Source organism: Ictalurus furcatus, chromosome 13 (assembly GCF_023375685.1).
Source record: "Ictalurus furcatus strain D&B chromosome 13, Billie_1.0, whole genome shotgun sequence".
Classification (NCBI taxonomy): domain Eukaryota; kingdom Metazoa; phylum Chordata; class Actinopteri; order Siluriformes; family Ictaluridae; genus Ictalurus; species Ictalurus furcatus.
In genome coordinates, this window is record NC_071267.1 from 16,331,456 (window position 1) to 16,358,707 (window position 27,252).

Genomic DNA, 27,252 nt, shown 5'->3' on the forward strand with positions numbered 1-27,252 from the left:
ATGTGCTAGCTTGGTGTGCACTAAGCCACCATGCCCCCCGTCATCATTAGTATACATTCTCATAGCAAGTGTCAAAGCCTCAGTGGGACGGGGCGGCTGTGGCTCAGGTGGTAGAGCGGGTTGTCCACTAATCGTAGGCTTGGCCGTTCGATTCCTTGTCCACAGGCCGAAGGCACTGCACCCCAAGTTGCTCCCGATGGCAAGCTAGAACCGTGCATGGCAGCTTTGCAGCCATTGGTGTGAGTGCGAGCGTGTGTGTGAATGGATGAATGAGAATCAGTGTAAAGCACTTTGTAGAAGATGACAAGAAGGCAACTGTAAATGGACAAATTTCTCTTTATGTTCAACACCAACATCGTTAGACGTGGAGTAAAGGGTGTGTGTACACGCGAAGCATCTTAAATATGAGAAAACAAATAGAATTTGAGTAGCTGAGCAGGTGCTCGTTTAATCAACAGTCCCTATGAGCACAGGAGTAGGTTGGAAAGAAAAGTGCAGAAAGCAAGGAATGATAGCACTTACCAATATAAACATTACAGAGGGGGAGAGAAAAGCTTTTAATGCTACTAACATCACGGTTAAGGATGATCAAACTGCTTAGAACCTGCTTTTACTCTAGCACCTGCATATTAATATAGGGGTCCTGAGCAGCATGATTAAGACCTGGCTATACAAGATGTGTCAATAAGAAACAACTCTTGATCTGGGGATTAGTAAAGGCAGATAATTACAGTAATAGAACTAGTCATGGAATATTTCCCTTCATTTTTATTATTTTGAAAACTGGCCATTTGGAAGTAACAGGCATGTGGAGAGCACTGTATGTCTGTTTGTGAGACACCGGGTAGAAATGTACAAAGCGTTAGTTTCGAATTGTGCCATTATATTGGTGTATGAAAACACTGCAGAAATATGGTAATATGCATATGGTAAATGACTCGAATATTATTCATATTGCTGTGCGAAATCAAAATAACATTAAATAAAACCACACGATTTTTCAATACTCTAAAGCCTTTGATATTCCAATTCTTCCTGTCCATGCTACATGTCTCCCACAAAGCCATTTACAGAGCATGTACATAAACTTAAAACAAAATTACTATTAAAAAAAAGGGGGGGGGTGGGGAAGCACAGGTTTCTGGAGTACCCGTTGTCCTGCATATTTTGGTGTCTTTCTCGTACCCTAACACACCAATGTACTGTAAACTCAGGAAGTGCTGTTAATTAGCTGACGGACAGCAAGAACATGCAGGGAACCTATGAAATAAAGAAACGATATATAAAGAAAAAGTGAGCTCAGAAGCAATGATACATGAGGTATAACCAACACCAGGCTGCTTCCAGATGTCCTGATTATTTAAATCAACGTGGAAGAGTCAACCAACAACTTGATTTAGATATTTATTTTGCAGTTAGGTGGCAAAGATAAGACATGAGTCATGAATTCTAAACTTACACAAACACAGATTGTCGGGTTAGGATATGAGTGGGAAAAAGTCAGATACAAAAGAAATGAAAAGGGCAAAAAAAAAAATCTAAAAAAGGGCAGTTATTAAAGGTAGATCCCTCCTTTCTCTGAGGAATTTCATTAGGACCAATCTTTATATAAACACTGTTAAGATTACAGTAGGATGAACATTCAGACACTCCAGCTCTCGCTTCATCAGTGCTTTGAGAGGAACTCTGGAGGCTGTACTTGGGCAAACAATCATAAAAAAAAAGAAAACCAAGAGAAATGAAAGAAAGACAGAAAGAGAGAAGTCTGTGATGATGCAACACTTCCTTTCTAAGTCTGTAGGTATGACGGGCAGGTTTTCATTGCTGTATATATCCAACAAAGCACACTAACTGAGCATCATGTTTAAAATGTGATTTTTAATTCTGTACATGTAAATACATGTGATGACAAGGTATTCAGTGTTGATTGCTTTTCAGGTCACAATCCTGCACATGCTTCAAAACGGTTAGAAATCGGCAGTTCTAAACTTTTCACGTTACTCTTGCCGTATGCTTTCACTGTACAAAGGTTTGTTGTTTGTTTTTTTTCACTAGAAAGACAAGACCAGGGCAGACAAGAACCCAGCGCCGAGGTCTGCGCCTGACTCTGCCTGCTCCAGGATTCTAACCCTCAAAACATTTAGAAATGAATATTGGATTGTAAAATGATATATAATGATTCATGGTACAGGTTAGCACTTGATCATACAGTGAAAGAAAAAAGAAAGAAAAAAAAAAAAAGAGTAACAAACAGAAAATCTGGAGACATTAGAAACAGTACAAGTAGCTGTTCCTGTAATATAAGCCCAGGAACTGAAGCTTCCTTTGAAGATGGCTGCCATCTGGACTACAGTCTCCATTCTCATTAAGAAGAGCTCGACTGCATAAACTCCCGTCCAGCTGGCTAATCTGAACTACATCATCCGGCCCAGTCAGAGTGCTTTCTGATAGGTCCCATACCCTCTCCACAATAGGAGAATTCTTCATCCGTTCTCAAATGCTCACACTGTAACACAGCTTCAGGCATGCCCAGTTAACTCAGCACGCATCCTGTTCCCTCGTAACTTCAATATTAGGCTTGTTTGGTTACATGTTCCTCCATCCAGAGCTAATCTGATGCATAGAATTTTAGAGCGAGTGTTATATCTGAAGAGTTAGATGTATGGACAGTGAAAAGCACACTTAAAAACACTGCTTCCCATATAATCCATCAGTCAAAGGGTTCCTGCACACTTTTAAAAACCAATAACGATGACAATAAATGATAACAAAACCCCACGAAGACTAGCAGAAAACGGGTGAGAAATGGAGAGATGGGTCAGTAAGGCCATGGTTGAAAATGAAACACGAGGACTAACTGAACAAAACATCCACGACTGCAAAAATTACATGAAGAAACAATAAGTTATTTGGAAGAGGAAAAAAAATAAACGTTCGTTTCTACTTGTCGGGATCTTTCTCAGAAAATCGGGCTCAATAATTAATGCCGTCTACTACCGCCTACAGTGCCAGTGTTCCCGCACTCACAGTCCACACACATGCACACACTTTTAAAGCCTATTATCCTGCAGTGTAATTAACACATTGTTAATTCTGCACTTAAGTGTTTGTTCAGAATAAAGTGATCCTTACAGCAGCTGCGCTGGATAATCTGTTACTATATCAGGAAGTGGTGGGAAATATCAATAGCATCCCTCATACATATGCCGATTCATGCACACCAACATTCTCTCTAATTCACACACTCACTCACTCTCTCTCACACACAAACACACACCTCGCAACTCCCCCCCCAAACCAAATCACAGATAGACACCAGAATGTGACAGCACATGGAGAGAAACTGATTTTCCTCCTGCACTTTATAGAACATTACATTAGAGGAGGGGAAATGACAGGAGGACAGAACTTGTTTGTCAGATAAAAAGGGCAAAGGGAGCTCTCCTAGCTCAGAAGTGTGCGAATCTCCTTGTGCATATGACACAAGAAGTCCACATAAGAGGCCCCACCGCTGTTGTTTTTGTCCTCCACAAGGAAATGCTTAAAGATGAGCTCAAGTTTGTCTTCCTGCTTCACCACCACCAGCTGAAAAAGAAAAAGGTTTTTTTTTTTATTTTTTAAAATCCATTCAGAGAGCAGAGAAACATCAATATAGAGACTGTATATTGCACGGAATAACCAAAGAGGAACATGAAAACAAGTAGCATAGGATAACAGTGACCGTAAGAAGTAGACGTCTCCAAGCAGACTTACCTTCATGTAGCGAGAGCGCTGTGTGCGGAAAGACTCAATAATCTCCCGCAGCCTCTTCGAGTATGGATTATCCAACATCGGCAAAGACGTCTACAGTAAAATACAAGTCTGATATGAGCTACGTTCACACCGCATACGACATGCTATTGATGTTAGGTTAATGCAAGCTGTACCATGTTAGGATCGATCTGGCTGAAAGCAGGGGTGCCAAAGATGTTCTGGAGAAGCTCCTGCTGGGTGTTGACTCCCACCCAAAGGAAAAGGTTCAGGCCAGTCTCCAGGAGGTAAATGCCCCCTTTAGACAGTCTCTCTTCAGAGTCCCTGACTGCCACAGGCAGAGCATCACTCTCCACATCCAACTTGTGCTGCAGAAAAACAAAGCACCAACATCAACACTTATGGCTCTAGAATAATAAACATGTATAGATTTATATAGATATGTATAATGTACGCTAATGCATACATGGATTCATCAATAGCCAGAAATGTATTAGAACCATTATCATAATCAATGATAACCACAGAGAGATTAAGTTCTATTTAGGCAAAATTTAGCTGATCCCCTGAAGCAGTCAAGAACTTCACTACCATTAATCCTGAGAATCATAATAATAATAATAATTTTATATAATGATTATTTACTGATAATAATAATAATCACAAATAGCAGGTTTTTAGTTTACCTTTGTAATACTTTGTCTAATCTTTAAGGGGGAAAAACAGAACTTTGACTCAAGCACTTGAAAAACGCATCTTTTGTTTTGGCCGTCTATCCACACAGACTTTTCAAAAACACTCTCCCAAGTGGATAAATTTCACTTTGTAGCGTGGACTGAGAAAACAGATATTAAAAAAAATGATGACGTTATTTTGAGTCATGTGACCCATTTGACTCAAAACAAACAAGATGGTGGACGGTGTTGTACTGCAGTTGTGCCTGGGTAGGCTCTGGGTTACTGATCAGAAGGTCAGGAGTTCAAGCCCCAGCACTGCAAAGCTACCAGTGTTGGGCCCTTGGCAAGGCCCTTAGCTCAGTTGCTCAGTTGTATAAATGAGATAAATGTAAGTCGCTCTGGATAAGGGCGTTTGCCAAATGCCGTAACTGTAAACTGTGCCTGCTATCCACTTTGATGGATCTGTTAAAGATTAATGGCACTTTGTGCAACCTTCGGATTGCATTTTTATATAAACGCCTGAGGGAAAGTGTCATACGTTTTTACGCATGTGCAGTACAGGGACGGAAGCGTTTTCAGACATTTCGCCACGGACGAGAAATTTTCAGAAAAACTTTCAACAAAATGCCGGTGTCGGAGAACGGAGAACGTTTTAAAATGACAATACAGTTTTGAGATCTATCCAGATTAATGTGGACATCGCCTTAGATTTTGGACTCAAAATCAAAATATGCTAGAATAATAATCTTCATCATTCAGTATGTAATCATTTACATTATCATTTTGTGTGTATTTGGTACCAGCGGTAGTGAATGTTTCTGTACAAGTGTGTGTGTGTCTCACCACTGGAAGCAGCCGTGGGTAAAAGAACACATGGCTCTCTGCCACATCCATGGCGCTGACCAGCTGTCTCAGATACGCGCGATCATCCAAGGAGACGTCTGCTCCAGGGTGCAGAACGTCACTCTTCAGTACACAGTTGAGATACACAGGAAGTAGCTTCATGCACTCTGGGAGGATCAGCTACACACAAAGCCACCAGATAATCAGAAATGTTTATGATAGTAGTGCTTACTGCTATACTCTGTGAACAACGGTTCATCAGTAACACCGCTGTTAGCAGTAATTAGGAGAGCAGCTGTAGTCACCTGTCCAGCTGAAGATGGGCTAGCACAATTCTTGCGATAGCAGGCCAGGATCTGGGCACACTGGTTCACCAGACTGTCTCGAACATTCTTGGTAGGGTTGTTCAGTACACTGCGGTATGCTGTAAACAAACATAAAAGCAAAAACAGATTTTGTTACAACAGTGTACAACATCTGCATGACAAATTTTACAGACACGAATACCCCCCCCCCCCCCCCCCAAAAAAAAACCCAAACATGTACAGTCATCCGTTTGTGTCACATGATTTTCTCTCACTCACCATACTTAGCAAAGAAGTTGATGATGGTGTCTGTTTCACAGTTTCTGTACAAGTCAGCCAGTTGTGCACAGCAGTTCACTGCCATGTTATGGATCCGCAGTCGCCGTTGACCACCACAGCTGGTGTATAGTACAGCACACTGTGTATTACACACACACACACACACACACGAGTATGGTTACTAAAAGGCACAAAAGAGGCTTAACATTAGTTGTCGACACTTTCTCTCTCTCAAACATACCTGGATGAGTGCGCCAGTCTCCTCACTGAGCTTGTCGTCATGTTTGAACTCCACTGTGATGGTTTTGTCACAGTCCAGACACGCCAGCTCGACATCTGTGGTGTTGCTCATGTAGAATGAACCTAAAAAGTCTGTGGCCCGGATACCTGGCAGCGCATGATACAAAACACAGATTCAAGGCTGTGCCAAATCAATAAAAAGCCACTACTTCATTTTTGTGACGAACGCTTGACATTGCAGATGTAAGGATACAAATACACAAGACATTAAAAACTGGACTAAGGCCCTGTTCACACCTAGCATAAACATGCATCCTGGGTGATGCATAGCTGTTAACACCTGGCATTAAAATGCGTCTCCACTGACCCTTTGTGATCAGATTTCATACATCGTTTCCACATGGAGATGTGCTGATTAATTACATCAGATTTATCATAATTTGTTTACTATATAGTTACAGGTGATGCATAGCTGTTAACACCTGGCATTAAAATGCGTCTCCACTGACCCTTTGTGATCAGATTTCATACATCGTTTCCACATGGAGATGTGCTGATTAATTACATCAGATTTATCTAATGTAATTCACAAAAAAGATTCACAAAAATCTGTATTTTTCCATTCCAAAAATACAAATGAAACACACACTTGGATGTCAGTTGTCCTTAAAACTACGGCACTGAAAATTGTTACCAAATCTTACTGACATTCCAGCTTGCCTTACACAGTGAAAGATTTATCATAAGAACCAAACACAAAGACGTTCTAATACTTCCCATCTCCAATTAGAAAACTTTTAGAATAGAAAAAATACCCTGACCATTAAATTTAAACATGGCCTGTTTAAATTTAGGCCTGTTAGGATTGAAGTCAATTTGCTCCGTGTTCTTGCTCAAAGATACAAATATACTGTATATACAGAAAAAGCCTGTCCCACTCACCAGTGCTTGTGCGGACCCTCATCACCGCATCAAAGCCCACCTGCTTCTGCACATCGTTCCTTAGATCGTTCAGAAACCGCTCCTGGTCAGACTGGGCCTGACACACAAACACGTGACTAAACATATTGCATCACATAATTTACACTAAAGAGCCAAACTACCCGATTTGCAGATCCAGCACAACAAACATACAATTGTTCCAGTCACCTGGAAATAGGTGTATTTGTAGATGGAACCTCCAGTTGAAGTGGGTACCACCCCTAATGTTGCCAGGTCTACATACTGATTAGGGAACAGGAAGAGATCCACACAACAGCCCTGTGCCACACAATCTTTCACCAGGTTAGCATAGAAGCTCACTTGGGGCTGGAATAATGTCTGAGAAAAGAGAAGAGGCAGTGACATTTCAGAAAATGTCTTTAATAATAAACAAAAATTATAAGTTCATGCAAAGCTCGGTGATACTAGAATAGAGGTGCTGCATCATTTGAATTAAGGAACTGATACTATAACAAGCGAGCAAATAAGACTTTACCTTTTCTTTGTCTGTGCCCACCAGTTTTTTGTCTTCCCTGTTCTTCAGCTTGCCTGGAGCTTCAGCGATGGGCAAAGAGGTATGGAAGACAAACAGCTTTCCAACACAGTCTGCAGCCTGAGACACACAGACCAGCCTTCAGCCTTTACATTACTCTTTTACATACAGAATAAAAACGCGGGCTATTCTGCGGTCTACCATCAACAACGAGCAATAATTTCATAGCAAAATCAATCCCAATGAGTTTAAAGCTATTGTGTTCTACAGACATAGAAAAAGTCTTAAATACCTTAAGCGCTTCCAGTCCAGCTTGGATAACAGGGCCAAACACTGTCTCCGTCTCTCGTGTGTCAGCAAACATCTCGGGGATCTGATCCAGCAAACTGGAGAGAGAGAGAGAGAGAGAGAGAGAGAGAGAGAGAGAGAGAGAGACACACACACAGAGTGAGAGAGAGGAGAGAGGAAAACAAAAAACAAAAAAACAAACAAACAAACAAAAAAAAAAAACATACCATAGATAACAGAAGCTTATCAGCCAAAAATAGCCATCAGTATTTCTTTCTAACAAAATACCAAACTAACCTCTCAATGACAACCCTGGACTCGGAGACATTGACAAGGAATCCATCCAACAAGGGTACAAACATGTCTGCCACATCTGAGACCACCATCATCTGAGGTTGGGCCAGAGAAGCCTTTACATTATAGAAGTGCAGCACTTTGTTGTAGGTTACAAAGCCTACTCGTATATTGGAATCCATATCAGGGTTCTCTCTAAAAAAGAAACACCGCAGTATTTGAGACAGTGAAGCATCGGAGTGACTGTGCTTTACTCAGTGGTGAAAGAAAAATATAACTGTCCAAAATAATAACTGAAACTAAAAGGATTACGTTAACGGCTCGAAATCTGTACCTGGGCAAATAGTCCAACAGGCTCTTAAGCTCCTGACATACAATCCTCACCATGCCACTTTTCACAGCATTGTATGACACATCAATTAAGAAGATGAAGGCTGGAGGCTGAGGAATCTTGTTGTTCTATAAACAAGAACAAAGCACATAATGTACACTACCAGTGAAAAATTTGGACACTCTTGACTGAAATGTTTCTCATGATCTTAAAAAACTTTTGATCTGAAGGTGTACGATTAAATGATTGAAATTGGTGTTGTAGACAAAAATATAATCGTGCCAATGTATTTATTTCTTTCATTAGAAAACTATCATTTTATTTACAAAAATATTTTTTTTAAATGGATGACTTGGAGCAAAATATTCCAAAAAGCAGCCAATAAGAGTCCAGCATAGGTGGGAACTCCTTTGATACTGTTTAAAAAGCACCTCAGGGGGATTCCTCAAGAAATCGGTTGAGAAAATGCCAAGAATACATTTCTGGAAATTCTATGCAAAAAGGGTGTTTACTTTGAAGATGCTAAAAAAACAAAAAACAAAAAAACAAACAAACAAACAAACAAAAAAAACCCCAAAATAGATCAAAATCATTTAGTATTTTATCACAACATAATTCCCATAGTTCCATTTGTGTTAATCCAGAGTTTTGATGACTATTACTATAATAAAATGTGGAGAAAAAATGAAAAATAAAGAATGAGTGTCTAAACATTTGACTGGTAGTGTACAGTACTGTAGTCGTGTCTGTACTTGCTAATTAGTCATTCCTTACGACCCGAACGCCTACCTTACAATAATCCACTGTGGCTACAAATTCGTAGCTGCCCAGGGACAGCTCGGGTCGGTCGTAGCAGTCTACACGCTTCCCTGTGTGGTCCAGATGCTGGAAATAATGGGGAGGCACTAAAACAGGAAAAAGTTCAAAACACGACGACACAGTCAGTAAAAGATGTCCATCCCCTTGAGGCAGACATGTAGGTCACACCTAAATCTCATTTACTTCCAAAGTCTATCCACAGACTCACGTGACACAAAGAACACACTTCTGAAATGAACGATCGTTTGCCTAGAACACCTGATAACTAACGCACTAATAAAAAACGTGACTCACCTTCCGTGACACAGTTGCAGAAGCTACACTGGAAGCGTCTTCCCCCTTCTATGAACTGCATGTAGGGACACATGTAAGCCTTACAGCGATTACAGCGAATAGGACCGCTTTCCCCATGATCCACTATATAAGGAGGATTCTGAACAAAAAAACGTGAGACAGTTGGTTAATTCTCAATGCAAGATTAAAGAGTCAAAAGGTTGAGACACTCTGTTTTGCAGGATTTATCTTTAGATTGACTGTTTCATGCTCACAGCCGTCTGTGCACGTGAACTTTTATGAAGTTTTGTGGGCATAAATACATGCAAATCAGCTGTGCCATGCACATGACTGCCAATCGTATGTAAATTACCATTCATACAACATACACATGCAAGTCTGAAGAAAATCTGCGTTTCTGACTCTTTGGTGAATCCAGTGGAAATGTTTTGCTTGGTTTGGCCTATGCAAACATTCACACACAACTTTACTAAATGAGGCCCAACATCTGCGATTGAACACACATTACTACAATTACAACTTAATTATGGCTCTAACAGCTAACTGACGAATCAATAAAATTCAGTAATAATAACAGGCCGCAGTGAATTTCATTATGAACTAGTTGGTCTGTGTTAGGAAGCACACTGTGGTATGTAGTATTTTACACCATGCCACAAACTGCATTAACTAGCTTATAAGTAGCTAGAGCTATTAAAAAAAAAAAAAAAAAAAAAAAACACACAAATGTAATTTTCTTAATGTGCACAATATATTTTGTAATACATGCTGTGTGTTGTCATCAAGTCAGTTTATATGAAGTTGATCGCCAAAAGAGTCAATTCCCTGGTTCCAGGCACTGAAAACTAAAACCAAAGCTTTGCCGTTGAATAGGCAAGCAAAATGAATTTAGTACCTGAGAGTTTAGGACATTGTCAATTTGACAGGTAGGAATCCCATTTCCCATTTATTGAGACCATTAGTCACACAGTTATATTGTGAAGGAAGGCCTTGCCTCAAGAGACTGTATAATGAAACAGTGCCTCACCTCATCTGGAGGCAGAGTAGCCAGCGGTTTGATAACTGCAGCCAGCGGCACCTGGGACTGTTTGGCCATGTCTGAGGTACATGGCATGTTATAGGCTGTGCAACGGATGAAACGTGGACTCGCATTCCCTTTAAAAATACAACACACAATATTCAGCACTTAAATCCAATACTGCAATACAAGACACTTGCATGGACAAGCAGCATAGAGGACTGTGTTACAGTGCTTGACCACATGCAAAATAGAGTCTAATAACACCCCTTACCTTGATCTTTAACATGGAAGTTGGTAGTGACGAGGGGTGGGGCTTGACCTCTGACCCCAGTGACAAAAGGCTCATTGCTTTTGTTTGCCTTGTCATCCTCAATCACCTGAATCTGAGAGAGCAGTGACATATGAGTGGCCTACGTACACACCTTTCAAAAACACAATGAGAGAATGGATCATGCATATGCACAGACACATAAACCTTGCACTCAGCTAGTAGGTCAGACATGCAAGGGCTGAATTAGCATGCAAAGACAGAGGAAGGGGCTAGATCGGGTGAGCACCAGTGACCTACAACAGGTGTTAAAGCCAATGTTCTTAAATGCAACTCATTTCCTGTAGGTCGATTGCTAAGCTACATGAGTTCTCAGGGCGAGGCTGATCACAAAACCTACAAAGAAGGGGTGTTACAGTTTTCAAATTTTAAGGGCATCATAACCTAGTCAAAAAAATAACAGTGTCATGGTAAAATGTATTAATCGACCATATAAAACCCACACACGCTGGGCATAAAAATGAAAGGAAATCTTATATACGAAATCCACATAAAAGTACCTTTGATCATTTTTATTCGTCGTACATGATCAGTATTCATCACATCAGCGTTATAAGCTCAGTCCGTACAGGATTTCGCCAAGTTTTTGTGACTGTTGCGGTCAAAAATGCCGTGCTTTTCTATGGAAAATTACTTCCATCCATCCATTGTCTATACCGCTTACCCTACAGGGTCACAGGGAACCTGGAACCTATCCCAGGAGGCACTTTGAACATGCCAATCAGCCTACCATGCATGTCTTTGGACTGGGGGAGGAAACCAGAGTACCCGGAGGAAACCCCTGCACCCGGAGGAAACCCTGGTGGTGTGAGGCGAACGTGCTGGAAAACCTGAATTCATGGAATTGCAATTGCACAAAATTGCTTTGCCCGGTCTCTCACGTTGATGTTTGTTGCTGAACGAGACCTTTCAGCTGAATGCACCTTGCACGGCATGTTGTGATGTGATGTCACACGACACGTCTTGGCCCAAATCCGCTGAAAATCTGCGGCAAGTTTGAAAAATCGCAAGCTCCTGCGAATATTGTGGAGTTTCCATGATTTTGCGTTAATTACTGCAATTGCAAAATCCTGGAGGGTCTGTAAGCTATAAGGTAAGGCAGTGTTCTGAGCAAATAAATAAATAAATAAATAAATAAATAAGTTCATCCAAGTAGAGCAGCAGTGCACAGTGCTGCTTAGCCAAAAATAGATAATTTTTTCTCATTTGGTTTTGTTAATCTTAATGTTAAGGTCATGTTTTTCTGTATGTTAGACAGTTGTCATGTATGATAAAGAACATGCTTGGGGGGGGGGCAACAGAGGTAGCATACATGTAATGCATTTACAGTAGAGGATTACACAGTCAGTGGGCTTTCAGTACAGTCCATTACCCATATGTTGATAAAAAGTGATCACTGCCGTTTGATTTAAGGCGAGTCCAGAAGGAAGGGGTTTGTGAATTAGATTTGGTACGACACTGTAACACCCATACTACAAAACTACACAGTGCATGGCAAAAAAACTAAGCTAGCTGAAAATGGGTGACTAATGTTTATGTGATCAATCAATAAATATTATCTAATCTAATCTTCAATCTGATCTATTATACAGTTAAACGATTAACAGCTGTAGAAATCACAACTTAATAGATTGACACAGTCACTGGTGTTATTAGGAGATTGGCTGAGAGGAGAACAAGGACTAAGGAGAAAGATTAGGGTTAGTGCAACAACACAGACATGCAGAGAGACACTGGGCACTTACTGGGCTGGGAATAGCGTCTGGGTCTATTCTATGTCTTGTTTTCTGCACAGGCGGTATGTCAGAGGCTTGCTTTACATTTTAACAATTTAGTCCAGCAAGATTAAAGAGAGGAGGAGAAAAAAAAAGCCAAAGCAAAAACAGAAAGAGAGCAGAGAGAAGATAAACAGATGTGTAACCACAGTTACCTCTGCTTTCAAGACTAGAATAACAATGATTAATTACTGTGTTTAGAAAGTGATACCAGTGAACGTGGATGCAAATATTGCCAGTCACACATGCAATATTCAAGCAGAACAATTTTTTTAAGCCTTAAATCTCCACTGGATTTGCATATCCGTTATTCCGCCATGGTGCATGCATGTCAGACACAGGAGACTCCAGAGCATGGCCTAGCTTACACAAACCACTGCACATAGCTGGAACTATTACTCTCGGTAAAGCAATAAAATACCCAAGACTACAGAACTCTGTGGATGTACGTGTTTGAATAAAAAGAGTAGAGAAAATTGAATACACGGTGGGGTAAAAAGACAATGGACATACAACATACAGTGAGTGTTTCACACAATGTGAAATGTGTAATAGACTGTGTACATGCGTGTGCTGCTGGACTAATGTGTATGTACCGGGCTGGGAATGGAGTCCGGGTCAAGTCTCTTCGCTGCAGGAGGAGGGGCTTGTGCAGACGGCTGAGCTCCGTAGCCTTGCTGCCCAGAATATGGTCCACCATAGGCAGGCTGAGGAGCTCTCACTTGCCCAAAAGCACCTGAATGAAACACACACACACATTACTGTCATTAAGACGACACATATACAGTGAACAACAATGAGGTGAGGTGAAAACAGCACAGAGGTCATGATTCTCAGATAGCGCTTCAGTATACTGTAGAATAAACACACACACATCTCTCTCTCATCGAGGTAACATGACGTTTATTATCTTTGATCAAATGATGGATCAAATGATCCATTCTCTTGCCCATATAGGATCTCCTGGAAAATGTCAGGGCACTGGAAATTTCCATGCACTATAAGACCAGAAGCTAATGTTCCCAAGTGTCAAAGTAGGACACGAGCTTGAGACCTTGACAACGCACAGTGAGCCCATGCTAAACCCGGAGAACACACACTCTGATAAAGAACAAAACACAAAAGCCGTGGTCAAATAAATATCGTCCCATATGCAATTCTGATCTAGTTATTGAGTGTGTGTGTAATTCATTAGACATTATACATCAGTGCTGCAGATCACAGACCATCATTATGATATTAGGCCTCTGACCTTAATACTGCAAAGTCGGTTTACCATTTTTATTACATTTCTGGTAGGATTTCTAAGGATGAATTATCAGGACATCAAAGAATTAGATACATTCTTATGAAGGCATAACAATTTATAGGGTCAAATACCACAAGAACTTCTTAACAAATCTGGTGCTTGTGCTTTAATACATTTCAATAGAAACGCTTATCTGAATTTGTATCATCATCGGAAAGTAAATTTCCAACTGAAGCATGTGGCCTGCTAAAGCGCAATCTAAAACGTTCAACTGAGTCTCACAGGATGTACAAATGAAAAGTTTGAAATTCAAAAGTCTCTATTAATTCACATTTCTGCATTCAAAATAACACCTGAGAAACATCTGACTATATACACTTCTGTGCGTGTGTGTGTGTGTGTGTGTGGCCAGAGGAGAGCCATGTTCGACTGCTTTTGCCTGTACACTACACAATGATAATTTAAAAGTGAAACTAAACATTTGAATGAAGAGGGTGATTTCTTTTTAATGCGTATTTAATGTGTTAATTGTAATTTTCGAATGTTCAGTCGCATGCCTTTAACTCTGAATTTCAGTTTCAGATTTTTGCAAAACCACAAAATTCAATTTCAGTTTAAATTGAATCAGATGGTATGATACAAATTTAAAAGAATAATGTTTAAATGAAGACTTTTTTGCACTTAAATTCAAATTACTAATGGCATGATTCCAACTCCATACTCCAACAACTGCCCTTCACTGTCACCGTTTGATAAATGTGCTAATCTAAATTTAAAAGGAGCAATAATTGCCCTTTTTGTTCTTACAGTTACAAAATGTAAGCCTTATGTTCCAGTTGTTCAATATAAATATTCAGGCACTCACCGTTCTGCTGAGGTGGATAACCCTGCATCCCTGGCTGTGGCGGTGCCATTCCGGGAGTGGTGGGTCCATGCAACATCCCGGGTTGTGGAGGGGTCACATGGTTCACTTGGGACATAGGAGGCCCCTGGGAGGCCATAGGAGGCCCCTGGGAGGCCATAGGAGGCCCCTGCATGCCTGAGTGTGGAGGCCTAGGAGGTGCACCTGCTTGGGGTGGAAATCCAGCAGCAGTGGTGGGTGGAGGAGGACCTGAGTGGAATGGAGAAGGCTGTGATGCAGGGGGTATGGTTGCTGAGTACTGGGATGGTGCAGAGCTCGGTGGAGGCCCTCCAGAGAAAGCTGAAGGCTGGGAAGTGGGAAGGGGTGCTCTAGAGTGAGTGGCCTGCACTGGTGGAGGTGGGCCTCCATACAATGCAGCAGGGCCTGTAGGTGGGGCTGATGAAAACTGAGGCTGTGAAAGAGGAGAGGCCTGACTGAAAGTCTGCTGTGAAGCCAAGGGTGGAGGAGGGAGCTGGGTAGGACCTGGTGCAGACGAGAAAGGTGGGGCTGTAGCTGGGAATGGTTGACGAGCAGGAGGAGCTCCGTAATATGACTGAGCTGGTGTATGTGGTGGACCCGAGGTAGGCGGGGGCCGAGTGGGGACAGGAGCCGTGGGAGCAAAAGAGGATGGAGGAGCTGGAACAGGAGCCTGGGAGATGGCAGGTAGAGCTGGAAAAAAAACGAAAGAAAGGCAGAACACCAATTACCACCTGTATTCATCCACAGTTCTATTGAAACTGTAGCTGTTTTCTATTTCCAATTATACCACGGTCTGCCTAAATACTCGATTCTGATTGGCTGGAAGGTGTGTGTTCAAACCATTGAATCCACAGGTAGTAATCACCGCTCTACATGAATGCGCTGCCTATAAACAATTGTAACCATAGTAACATACGGTTACAGTTGCATACAGCATTTAAACTCACTGCTTCATTAGAGACATGGGGAATTCACACACGCACACATCCCTTTCTCTCTCTCTCTAATAACTATTTATTCTAATTCATTCAAATAAATGTGATCTTATCACATTACTTTATCCGTGCATGATTTACAGCAGGCAGAATTCTAGATCTATTGACCTGTATATAAAATAACTAAAGGAAATTAACTGTTATTTTTTTTCCTTTCAGTCAAATTTCACAAAAATCATGTAATGCACACCTAGCCGTAGATTATCCCTTGTCCTGTATACAGAGCCACTGTATTCTATTTTATGTTCCATCGTGTTGGCACGTTATCTAGTTCCATTGCATACACATACAAAAAAATGAACTGAGTAAGCCAAAGAGTATTTACCGTAGCCCGGGCCAGCTGAGGAGGGTACAGTGGACCCAACCTGCATGCCTGCCATCTGATTGGTCACCTGCTGCATACTGGTGGGTGGTGCTCCAAACTGCTGGGGGTATGCAGGCTGAGGACCTGACAAGCTAACTGATCCTTGAGTGTACGGCTGAGACGCAGATGGCCTATACATTAGAAAGGGAGGGGGGAAAAAACATTAAATGGCAAATCAGAATTTAACAAATACTAACTATGCAATCATGACTGACAAAAGTAAATAGCCTATTCATGTTCATTTAAGCACCACAGTCTGTTCCCTGCCCCCTGAATGAACACGTTGGTTCATTTCTATGGTGAGAAGGTGTGTTGAAGCAGGAAAAAAACTACACAATGGATTCTAGGACTGGAGTTACAAACCTCTGGTTCAGAAACTTCATCAAAAGCAACATGATCCCTAATACACTATGTGGGTGTGTTTGTTACAGTGCTTCTCAAGATAAACCTACAGGGATCAAGTTACTATTCATATTCATACAGAACATGGGGGGAAAAACAGCAACTGGCATTCGTATACATCCTTTCCTCATTGGCCACCTGCCAATTCCCACCCACTTGCCAACTCTCCCGTCATACAACAGCTACCAACTGGAGGATGATGACGGCTAACACATGCTTCCTCCAAGACATGCATCAACCGCATCTTTTCAAGGGTTGTGTCACAGGGCAGCACAACACACTCTAAGGAAAGTGTTATCTGCCATCTTCCATGATTGAATACATGCTCATGATTGACTACTTTTGCTCTGATTGACAGGAGAGAAAGTCCCACACAGTAAACAAGGCCAATTTTGCTCCCTTGACTTCTTGCTATGGACTCCAACTCACGATCTCCTGACAACGATGTGAACACTTTTCTGTTGAGCCACTCGGGAGCCCCTATATAACATTTTAGTCTGAACTGTCAATATGTACAATCTCCTGAGGGGTCAGACAAATCTGACTTTTAATAATACTAACAAATCGTTCAAAGAAATGCTTGCATTTGAAAACCCAGGCTTGGGGGAAAGAGTCTCTACTGCTGACTTAAGCCATTTAACTTCTGCACTCAAGTTCGGTTCCATAAAAAGAGTTTTTAAAAAGACATCTCTCAGCAGGAATACACTAAATCTTGACCTTTGTGGAGGGGCACCCATAGATGGTGGGCCATTCTGTACGTCACTCTGCCCAAACTGTGAATACGGCTGAGCTGCAGACACCGGGGGTGCACCGGAGGTGGGGGGTCCTCTCATACCTGCAGAATAACGAGGACAGTAATTTAGAAATTCACCTGAACTTGTTGTATACTGTATATGACGGGTATAATATATTTTTTAAAAAACAGGATTAATGCCATTCGTTAACAATAATGTTCATTCTATTAAAAAGAATTTTAAAAAATACACTTGAAATAAATATGCTTCAAATGTGCTACATTTTGAAGAACTTATTTAATATGAAATCAATTAATAGAACAATTGAGAAATCTTAAGATTTGTTCAGTGTTCTTTATATTACCAATAAGGAAAATATTTTTATCTTCAGAGATGTATGTGGTAGAGGCAAAGTAAGGAAACGAGAAGAGGAAAAAGTAAGGGAAGAAGAAGAGGAAGAAGAATGTGAGTAATTGTTGAATGTGAGGGACAAACTGGGTGACAGCGTCCACTTTTGACTTTTAATCTCAATATGAAGGCTAAAATGAAATCCTGCAGTGTCTGTGAGCCTGCAGGTGAGACATGATCCAGCTGTCCTGCACTGTACACTCAGTAGGAACCAGAGGGAACAGTGAGGAGGACAGCCTGCCAAGCATAATGAAAACAGTTACCCAAGTCAAGAGGAGAGGAAGAGGACAGGTCAGAGACTAAGTTTGCTGCAAGAGCCTTAGAAGGAAAGCTTGCATAAGAAGAATATCCTGAAATACAAGAGAGAGAGCTGTGAAAACTGGGATAGGCAAAAACAAACAAACAAAAAAAAACCACACATTTGTGAAAACAATCAGGAGTCAGGGGGAAGGATGATTCAAACTCATTAGTGCTTGTGGATTTACTCGAGACCTGAGGCACTAGTATGCCATATAAACTACTAATTAAAGTGAGTTTAAAATCTTATAGATACTTAGGCACCCTTTAGTAGATAATCGTGTATGAACAGTTTCACTATTGCTAGTTATTCACATGAAATCAGTCTGTAGATTTACACAGTTACCTTGAGGTGGGCCTGTTTGGTAATTAGACGCAGGTCCGTTGTACGGAGCATACGGGCCCACATAACCCCCGGGCAATTGCTGACCCCCATAACCGGAGTGTGGGTTGCCCTGGTAGCCAGACTGCGGCTGTCCGTAAGGAGAGGCCATGTGAGGTTGCTGGTTGACGTTCATTTTCAGTTCATCCCTAAGTCTGAAAACGAGAAAAGAGAGCACTGAGTGAGAGGTTGGACTTGTTGGACACTAATTACTAAAAGACCTACATGCTTTCTAACTTGTTAACATTTTATTCATTTTTACTAGACCAGGATTGTCCAATCTTATCTGCAAAGGGCCGGTGTGGGTGCAGGTTTTCTGTCCAACCAAGCAGGAGCCACACCTGAGTCCACCTGTTTAATCAGTTGAGCTTGGCTTTCAATAGACCACACCGGCCATTTCCGGATAAGATTGGACACCCCTGTACTAGACGATAAAAAAAAATAATCTGACCAGGGTTACTAAACCTGAAAAATCATGGGCTTAAGATGAAGAGCAAAAACACTTCCTCTTCAACAATAGATATTAAAAAGTAAAAACAGATTTGTTTTGCACATGTTGACTCAAACCACCAAACAAGCAAATTATCATCAAACATAGAGTTAACATGCACAAGGGGAGCATCGGAGATAAAACCTGCAGGTCCAGTGCACACCGCTGTTTGAGACGACACTGCAGGCGGTGATCTTAAGCTTCTTTCAAAATCAGTGTATCCTGTAGTATTTGTATTGTATTAAAACCTTGACACTGCATATCTTGATACCTCGTGCTGAGATGGACTCCACAATGGTCATAAAACTATTAAAATATCAATACCGTGGTTCTATCAGAAGCGTTGAAAGCAACTAAACCCAGTAAGCGTCGTGTGTCCATCACTGATGATAGACTCCGTGATGAGTAGCACACCAGCACCGACACGACACGGACTCCTGAATAATTCAATGTAATCGACACTGTAACATTGTACAGTGGCCAGCGTGCGTAACGCTTCGCTGACTGACATCATACGCTGGTTACGACAGTTAAGCAGTGACATGGCATAACCGCCTGGCTTCACATAACGTTTGGTTGATAGGGCATGTGGGTTTTTTGTTTGGTTTGTTTTGTTTTACATTTGGAAGTAGGTTTATTGCAGATGACCAATAACAAATAAATGTGCATGTTATTCATGTTTAGAAATGAATATGAACTGAAACTAATAACATTGATTAGATATATGATAGGATTTGGCAATAGGACAATATAATATTTTGATTAGAGATATCTCACATCACATGTGGTGTCAGGACTCCTGTTGTTACTCAGTCAGTGCGTTTACATGGACAACAATAATCCACTATTAACCCGATTAAGTCAATACTCTGATTAAGAAACTACCATGTACCATAACGAAGACGAACTGTATGTTGATACGGGACGGCGTGGCGCGGTGACGTAATGATGTGTGTTGTTAATCGAACTATGTTCTATAACATGTAAAACGGGAACACGAGAGGGGTATTCTAAAAGCGACTCATGTAAACACCTTAATCACAATATTGTCTTACTCAGAGTAAGGTCAATAATTAGATTACTGATGTCCATGTAAACATAGTCAGTGCATTTACATGGACAACAATAATCCAATATTAACCCGATTAAGACAGTACTCTGATTAAGAAACTACCATGTAAACAGTTTTTTTTAAATGACATTAATCCGATTAAAGTCATACTCGATGTAAACACAAATCGAATTAAGACATGTGGAGTATTCCTGTTTTAGTCGCATTATCGAGGTGTATTACAGACATGTAAACACCTTAATCACACTATTAACGCCGTGTGAGAGTTTTCACCGCATTTTGCGACAGGACACGTACACACACGGCAGTGCTCAACCGTTTTACGGCAAACAAGAGAGCAAGGCTGCGTCCCAAACCGCGTACTTAGCTACTATAGGCCTATAGTAGGCGAAATACATGTATCTCGGCTAATATATAGAAGGTAAGTACGCGGTTTATGACGCAGCCCACGGCTTCAAACAGTCGTCTATTTGCACGTATAGTATGACAAATAATTAACCGCACTTGAAGCGTTCGTAATTTTTTTTTAATAAAAACACCCAAAACTGTATACAGTACCATAACGAAGATGAACTGTATGTTGATACGTGAAATTCTGGAGGGACGTCGGACGGCGTGGCGTGGGGAGGTAAATACGTGTATAACATGTAAAACGGGTACATGAGAGGAGTATTCGAAAAGCGACTCATGTAAACACCTTAATCACAATATTGTCTTATTCAGAATACGGTCAATAATTAGATTATTGCTGTCCATGTAAACATAGTCTACGTGAGCTGTAGATAAACCCTAACCATAATCATGTAACGCGTAGCCATGTTAATGAGCCGGTTAAAGATAAGCAGGAACACTTGGCCTTAACTTGCTAGCAAACTTTTCAATCAAGACAGCGAATAAAATAACACGAACTGTCTTACCAGCTAATGTTCACGACACCACGTACACTAAATAAATAAATAATATAAAGCTAGCTAATGACAAAACGAGTCAAGATCGTCGATACTATCTAAAACCTGTTAGCAGTAACGCTAACGTTAGCAAACCTGTTAGCCCCGTCTAAGCATTAGACATTTGCCACTTACCTCCGAACTAGACAGATGTGTAAATAACTGAACCGGCAGGAAAACTGCTCCTTTTACTCGATCACCGAGATCTACTCTGTTTTTTTTTGTTGTAAAGAAAAGCACAAACGTCACCTTCCTGAATCTGTACCGCCACTAGCTGTCGTTAATCTCTTTCTTCCACCTCGATTTCTCCAGCCCGTCGCATTAGCACCGCGGTGACATTCGCGCCGGAAGAACAGCAACTTTGTGCCACGTCCACTTCCGGTTCCGTGAGCGTTTCGTTTCTACGTCATCTTCTACAGACCTATCAGATGCGCGCGGATACAGATACACAAACACACACACACTCACTCCTGTAAGCAAGAGTTACCAGTTCAGCACGGCACACCAGCAGAGACAACGGTATTCGATGCTTTATTATTATTATTATTATTATTTAATTAAATAGAGTTACCAGTAGTCCTCGAGCCTAACAGCCATATTTATAAAATGTAGCTAATATTATCCACAGTCTTTGATGTGCTGTCTAGGGGCAGCCATTCTCAAAAAATATGTTGTGTTGAAACTAGACAAGTAGATCCTATGCGATGTAATGCTTAACTCTGAGTATATAGAGAGATATAGATAGATGGATGGATGGATGGATGGGCCTTTTTCATCCATCTGCATTGCTTTATCCTGGCTTGGGTTATTGTGGATCCAGAGCCTGTTCCAGGAACACTGGTGAGGTGGGGACACACCCTGAATCGCAGATCACCATACACACACACATTCACACCCTCATTCAAACCTAGGGCAATTCTGATTAGTCAGTCCACTAATTAATATCTTTTTTACAAGCTGGGAGGAAACCGAAGAATGCAGAGATAGCCCACACCGAAACAGGAAGAACATGCACTGAAACTCAACATAGAACCCAAGCATGAACCAGGGACCCTGGAGCTGTGAGAAGGCAATGATACCCAACTGCACCATCTAATAGCTTGCCATTTTTTGCATAACATGCTGATTTATTGTGTGACATGCTTGGTTGGCATTGGGCATGACTTTAAGTTTGATCCTTACTGATCCTCAGGGGGAAAAAAATGTTGTTTTCAAAAAAGCTTAGCGGATAGCATGTTTGCCTTCCACGTTCAGGATTGGGGGATTCGAATCCCGCCCCTGTTCTGTGTGCACGGAGCTTACATGTTCTCCCTGTGCTTTGGGGGTTTCCTTCGGGTACTCCGGTTTCCTCCCCCAGTCCAAAAATGGGTGTAGTAGGCTAAATTGGCATTTCCAAATTTTTCAGTGTGTGAATGTGTATGTGATTGTGCATAATGGGTTGGCACCCTGTCCAGGATGTCCCCTATCTTGCGTCCCGAGTTCCTGGGATAGGCTTCAGGCTCCCCTGCAACCCAGTGTTGGATAAGCGGTACGGAAAATGGATGGATTATGTACACATAATAGTCATACATAGTTTACGCGCACAATTTACACATATGCACAATGCAGTATACAGAAGACAATATCAAACTAAAACATAATATATTAATGCATTTCATGACCCATGAACACCTCCAAGCATTTTGTTACAGATCACACAGCAGCACCTGCTATGGAAGCTAGTGCATTGTCAAGAGGAAAAAAATTGGTTCACTTGGATTTAAAAGGGGCACCTCCCAGACCTAACTACTTATATGAGGTACAAAAAAATACAGATCCTGTGATCTTTATGCACGTTGTTTAGTCTCAGTACAGCCCTGTGGAATTGACCTCGACCATCTCTTTATACAGCTGATCCAGCTTTTTTCTGATCTTGGTGCAAATGGCATTCTTATTGAGTATGAGGATATGTTTCCCTATGAAGGAGAGCTGACGATTCTTCAGTCAAAATCTCACCCACCATACAGGTGAAAAGACTGTATGTTCTACCCAAAGTGCCATCAGGAATATCAACCTTTTCATTTATTCAATGTTTGTCTGAAGTCACTGTCGCTTATCCACATACAGCCGTGAAGAAATTCTTGCCATTCAAGATGCCGCTTATTCCAGAGGGTTGGAGATCATTCCTCTGGTGCAGACATTTGGACACCTTGAAGTGAGTGATAGAGGTGAATAATGTTTTGTACTGGAAAAATGATATGTCATATACAGTAGATGTATATCAAACTCTCGTTTGAGTTTTGCCAATCGTGCATGTAATACAAATACACAGACAGTTTGTGAAATGATTTGATTTTCATCACACATACTTTTTTTTAATTCCATCTTCCTGCCAGTTTGTCCTGAAGCATAGCACCTTTAGCAATTTGCGAGAAGTAAGCCACTGCCTGGGGACCCTGAACCCACACAGCAAGCAAGGACTTGCGCTTATACTGGAGATGCTGCATCAGGTTATGAGGCTTCACCCGAGGAGCACTGTTCTGCATATCGGGGCAGATGAGGTACAATACAAGCTTGATTTGTTATTGTGTACTACACCACAGAGCTGTTGAATTCTCAAATCTGATTGGTCAAAAGGTATTCATTAATTTTCTATAACATCACAGCCATGACAGTAGTGCTGACTGAACAGCAAATCACAGGATTATATTAACATGCTTGTTCTAATATGTTATTGCTTGTTCACAGGGCCTTACAGTCCTCCCGTACAGGCCTTACAGCAAGGCCAATTCTATTGTTTTCGCTATACGTTGGAGACATTTGGGTTTGAGATCAAAAGATGAATGAGACGATAGATCAGAATTTAATCTTTTATTTCCTCGCATTTACATTTAGATGTGTTAAACAACTTAAAAAATGGCACATGTTGTATCAGACCACCCAATTTTTAGGTGAGCAAAAGTATAGGAACAGATAGTCTTAAAGTAAAGTAAATAGCACTTAATATTTGGTTGCAAATCCCTTGCTTGTAATAACCGTATCAAGCACAACTCTGCTCCACCACATCGTTGACTATTTTTATTTTGCAGCATATCCCATTGTGTTTTACTCTTTACTTGACTTGTAACTGTGTAACTGCTTTTTATTTGGACCTATTTTAAAATGGTCATGTACATTTTTCTCCTCAGGGTCTGTAGCACTGAAAATTAGCTATCCTGAGCAGGTTAAAGCGTTTAACAAAGATGAATGTTGATCTATTTATATACATATAGTGATTGTAATCTAAGGCTTTACATTGTTTATTTTCCCAGGTATACATGCTGGGTCAAGGAGAGGAGTCTAAAGAGTGGTTAAGCATTCCAGGTCACAGTACTGACAAGCTGTTCCTCAGTCATGTCACTAAGGTGGCAAAAGGCATTAGGGAGACTTATCCCAGCCTCAGTGTGATAATGTGGGACGACATGCTGAGGAATATGACCACTGACACCATTAAAGGTGAACTCACATTATACAGTTTTGTTTTGCTTATAAGCACTCAGGAAAGAACAGCATTAGAAAGAAATTGCAAATTGGGGGAATTGGCATTTTCAATCACGATGAGACTGAGCTATGCTATATTTCTTCATTAGAGCAAGCATACTGTTTTAAAACAGCAAATTGTTACAGTGTGACAATCTATAGTCATACTGCGAATGTCTGTGCCTTTGTCATTCAGTATATTTAGTGAATATATTTGTCTTCGTTTTTAGATAGTGGTCTAGTCGGACTAGTGCAGCCCATGCTGTGGGACTACACACCTACTTTGGATGTGGCCCACAATAGTAAGTTTGTTTTTGCTACATTTGTTTATCACTTGCTCAGAAGAAATACATGAATGTTGCATGAAATGCACAATATTTTAATTGCAAAATCTGTGAGCGTGCCCCATTGGCTATTATATTCTTTCAGCTAACTGCAGATGAAAATACTGATTCCAAGTCTAAAACTCAGCTACTTGAATTTCCATTAAAAATACATGTTTTACTTATGGTAACTAAAAAAACAAGAAGGAAAACATCACACATGTTTATGGTGTGTATACAGCATACATCAGATATGTCAGATCTAGCCTGATACTGATCTAGCATTTCTGGCCAATATCAGTCTGGTATCATATTAGCACATCTGTAATTTTACGTATATATATATATATATATATATATATATATATATATATATATATATATATATATATAATATTTGTAGGTCAATGCAGACTAATTCAAACAAAACAATATTTAACCCTTTAAAGACTCAGGACCGTGATCAGGTCCAGACCTACATTCCTCTGTTACTACATATTTATTCTATTAGTTTTGCTGCTGTTTCTGAACAATATGTATTAAGATGAATAACTGAGTAATTATCTGAGTGTACAGGGTTAAGTTTGGTTAATTCTCTCCACTCAGTTCTGCTAATGGAGAAATACAAGACTGCTGGTTTATCCCAGCAGTGGATTGCAAGTTCTTTCAAAGGCTCCACCACTGTATACACTTGCATAACCAGCACACAAAGGCACGTGGACAATCATGTTCAGTGGTTAAAAGTGGTAGCTGGTCTTTCTCCTGGCGTTGATCTACAGGGCATTGCACTCACTGGCTGGCAAAGGTACCATGATGTTTAAATTCTGAATCCAAGAATGTGCATGCTGATATTTTTAAAGAATATATTCTGAATTATGTATGCTTATGTATTTTATTTATTTATATTTTAACAGATATGACCACCTGTCTGTTTTGTGTGAATTGATGCCCCTCGGCTTGCACTCTCTTGCCTCATGTCTGCAGACTCTACAGCATGGTCTGTCTGTACAATTTGCTCCTTTTTATGAGAGCATATAGTACAATCATTCAATATAACAATAACATTAAACAGCTCCATTGTTGCTTTTTAAAAAAAATAATACACAAGATACCCAAAGACAAAAAATAGACAAAGAACACTTAAAACAGCTCATGACTGTTTGTTTTTTTTTTTTTTTATCATTGCGGCTGTTTTAGGAAGCTTTACTCAGGAAGCTCAGCACATGGTGATGGAGATACTTGGCACGGGCACAACTGAAGTTGGAGATGTAGAGAGGTATTAAATGTTCATTCTCATATATTGAGCATTCAGTGAGAATCAGTAGGATAAGTGAAAATGGAAAATACAGAAAATGGATGGGTGGATGGATATTTTCTACTAAATACAAAATTGCTATAAAATATTTTATGAAAGTGTGTTACTTTACACGCTAATTCAGTAGATTTGTTAACTTGTTTACTGTTGTATCTCTGGTTCAGGTTGTCTCAAGGTTGCTCCCGCTCATTTACTGGCATGAAACTAGCTGAACTAATTATACAGCTAATGGCAATGCTTGAGTCTGAAGATCTCAGACACTTTGAGAGCAATATGTAAGTCATGAAAGTCATAACATAACATCATTAAAGCCAGTATTTGTGCAGAATGATATACTTATGCTAATACTGATTTAATGCTAGACAATAAGTAAATACTTTCATTAAATCTGGCCATATATGTAACCAAACTGCTCATATTTACTTTTTGAAATTTTCTAGGTATGTGAGAGGCTGGTTTTCCCCTTATCACAGACAGCAAAAGACTGTCAACCCACTTATTGCACAACAAATTCAGAAACAGGCACAAATGTAAGCTTTAAATTCTTTGAAACTGATTTTATCATTATCTTTATAATGCTGAGCGTAGTTTAACATCATTAAGATTTTATAATGATTTCATCATTGTATTAGTTTGTATTGAACATCAATTCAAAAGTAAAGCTCAAACACCCTGTTTATCATGCCATAATATCTGTTATATGGCATAATACTTAACTATAATATGACGCATTATTTTTTATGCCAGGTTCTTGGAAGCTGTAGTGGTCAAGGTGCAGGAGGTGAGGCAGGAGATGATACTGCTTTACCCAGACTTAACAGTGGAGGAATGGGTTACTCAGCATGTCACTCCAGTCTGGAAGCCAATTCACGATTTACTGATGGATATCCAAAAAGTCTTGGAGGATATGGGACTTTACATTAGCGAATCTGAAAGTGGACTTTGAGTTTCATTTTTTTTAAAAAAGTGTTATTGAAATAAGAGAAAATAAGTAGCACCGTTGTTTTTTTCTAATGTTTATGCCATATTGCTGGATATTGCATAGTTATTTATCAGCTGTCTTATTACTTGTGCAAATTGTCTAAATTCAAATGTGATTCTAAATGTTTCATTACCAAAAATTTTAACTTTTGCTGGTGTGTTGAAATCGTAGAATAGTTTACATTTTAATACATTTC

The 27,252-nt window shown here is 40.3% G+C and overlaps 2 protein-coding genes across 6 annotated transcripts; one reads left to right on the forward strand and one right to left on the reverse strand.

The window, feature by feature from the left end:
* Positions 1 to 1,134: 1,134 nt before the first annotated feature.
* sec24c (SEC24 homolog C, COPII coat complex component) lies at positions 1,135 to 21,296 on the reverse strand. Of its 3 annotated transcripts, none has more exons than XM_053639808.1 (24): positions 21,188 to 21,296; positions 18,394 to 18,584; positions 18,014 to 18,100; positions 17,326 to 17,443; positions 16,168 to 16,337; positions 14,833 to 15,537; positions 13,315 to 13,454; positions 10,887 to 10,998; positions 10,622 to 10,749; positions 9,595 to 9,733; positions 9,271 to 9,386; positions 8,485 to 8,609; positions 8,154 to 8,345; positions 7,861 to 7,954; positions 7,572 to 7,688; positions 7,244 to 7,414; positions 7,037 to 7,133; positions 6,096 to 6,241; positions 5,855 to 5,993; positions 5,576 to 5,694; positions 5,271 to 5,450; positions 3,927 to 4,118; positions 3,754 to 3,843; positions 1,135 to 3,585 (listed from the first exon to the last, which is right to left on the reverse strand). In XM_053639808.1, the coding sequence occupies exons 2-24, from the start codon at positions 18,563 to 18,565 to the stop codon at positions 3,445 to 3,447; spliced, it is 3,690 nt and encodes a 1,229-aa protein (XP_053495783.1). In that variant the 5' UTR covers positions 18,566 to 18,584; positions 21,188 to 21,296; the 3' UTR covers positions 1,135 to 3,444. The 3 variants fall into 3 exon arrangements, with proteins under 3 accessions (XP_053495783.1, XP_053495782.1, XP_053495784.1); XM_053639807.1 differs by having other exon boundaries at positions 21,074 to 21,242; XM_053639809.1 differs by lacking the exon at positions 18,014 to 18,100 and having other exon boundaries at positions 1,136 to 3,585; positions 21,074 to 21,241.
* hexdc (hexosaminidase (glycosyl hydrolase family 20, catalytic domain) containing) lies at positions 21,267 to 27,029 on the forward strand. Of its 3 annotated transcripts, XM_053639812.1 has the most exons (14): positions 21,761 to 21,778; positions 21,896 to 22,466; positions 22,630 to 22,736; positions 22,829 to 22,944; positions 23,045 to 23,132; positions 23,314 to 23,478; positions 24,229 to 24,412; positions 24,667 to 24,738; positions 25,366 to 25,564; positions 25,674 to 25,756; positions 25,957 to 26,035; positions 26,239 to 26,349; positions 26,515 to 26,604; positions 26,822 to 27,029. In XM_053639812.1, the coding sequence occupies exons 3-14, from the start codon at positions 22,650 to 22,652 to the stop codon at positions 27,018 to 27,020; spliced, it is 1,473 nt and encodes a 490-aa protein (XP_053495787.1). In that variant the 5' UTR covers positions 21,761 to 21,778; positions 21,896 to 22,466; positions 22,630 to 22,649; the 3' UTR covers positions 27,021 to 27,029. The 3 variants fall into 3 exon arrangements, with proteins under 3 accessions (XP_053495785.1, XP_053495786.1, XP_053495787.1); XM_053639810.1 differs by lacking the exons at positions 21,761 to 21,778; positions 21,896 to 22,466 and adding an exon at positions 21,267 to 21,457; XM_053639811.1 differs by having other exon boundaries at positions 21,488 to 22,466.
* The last annotated feature ends 223 nt before the right edge of the window (positions 27,030 to 27,252 follow it).

Bases quoted from the DNA above. Each gene is read 5' to 3' on its own strand.
- sec24c (XM_053639808.1), bottom strand. From the start codon at position 18,565: ATGAACGTCAACCAGCAACCTCACATGGCCTCTCCTTACGGACAGCCG. The intron at 7,415-7,571 runs GTAAAGTCTTAT...CTCTTTTCTCAG, and splicing joins TGGGCACAGACAAAGAAAAG to ACATTATTCCAGCCCCAAGT. The intron at 3,844-3,926 runs GTACAGCTTGCA...ATTTTACTGTAG, and splicing joins GCCAGATCGATCCTAACATG to ACGTCTTTGCCGATGTTGGA.
- hexdc (XM_053639810.1), top strand. From the start codon at position 22,650: ATGGAAGCTAGTGCATTGTCAAGAGGAAAAAAATTGGTTCACTTGGAT. The intron at 24,413-24,666 runs GTGAACTCACAT...CTTCGTTTTTAG, and splicing joins GACCACTGACACCATTAAAG to ATAGTGGTCTAGTCGGACTA. The intron at 25,757-25,956 runs GTCTGTCTGTAC...CGGCTGTTTTAG, and splicing joins TCTGCAGACTCTACAGCATG to GAAGCTTTACTCAGGAAGCT.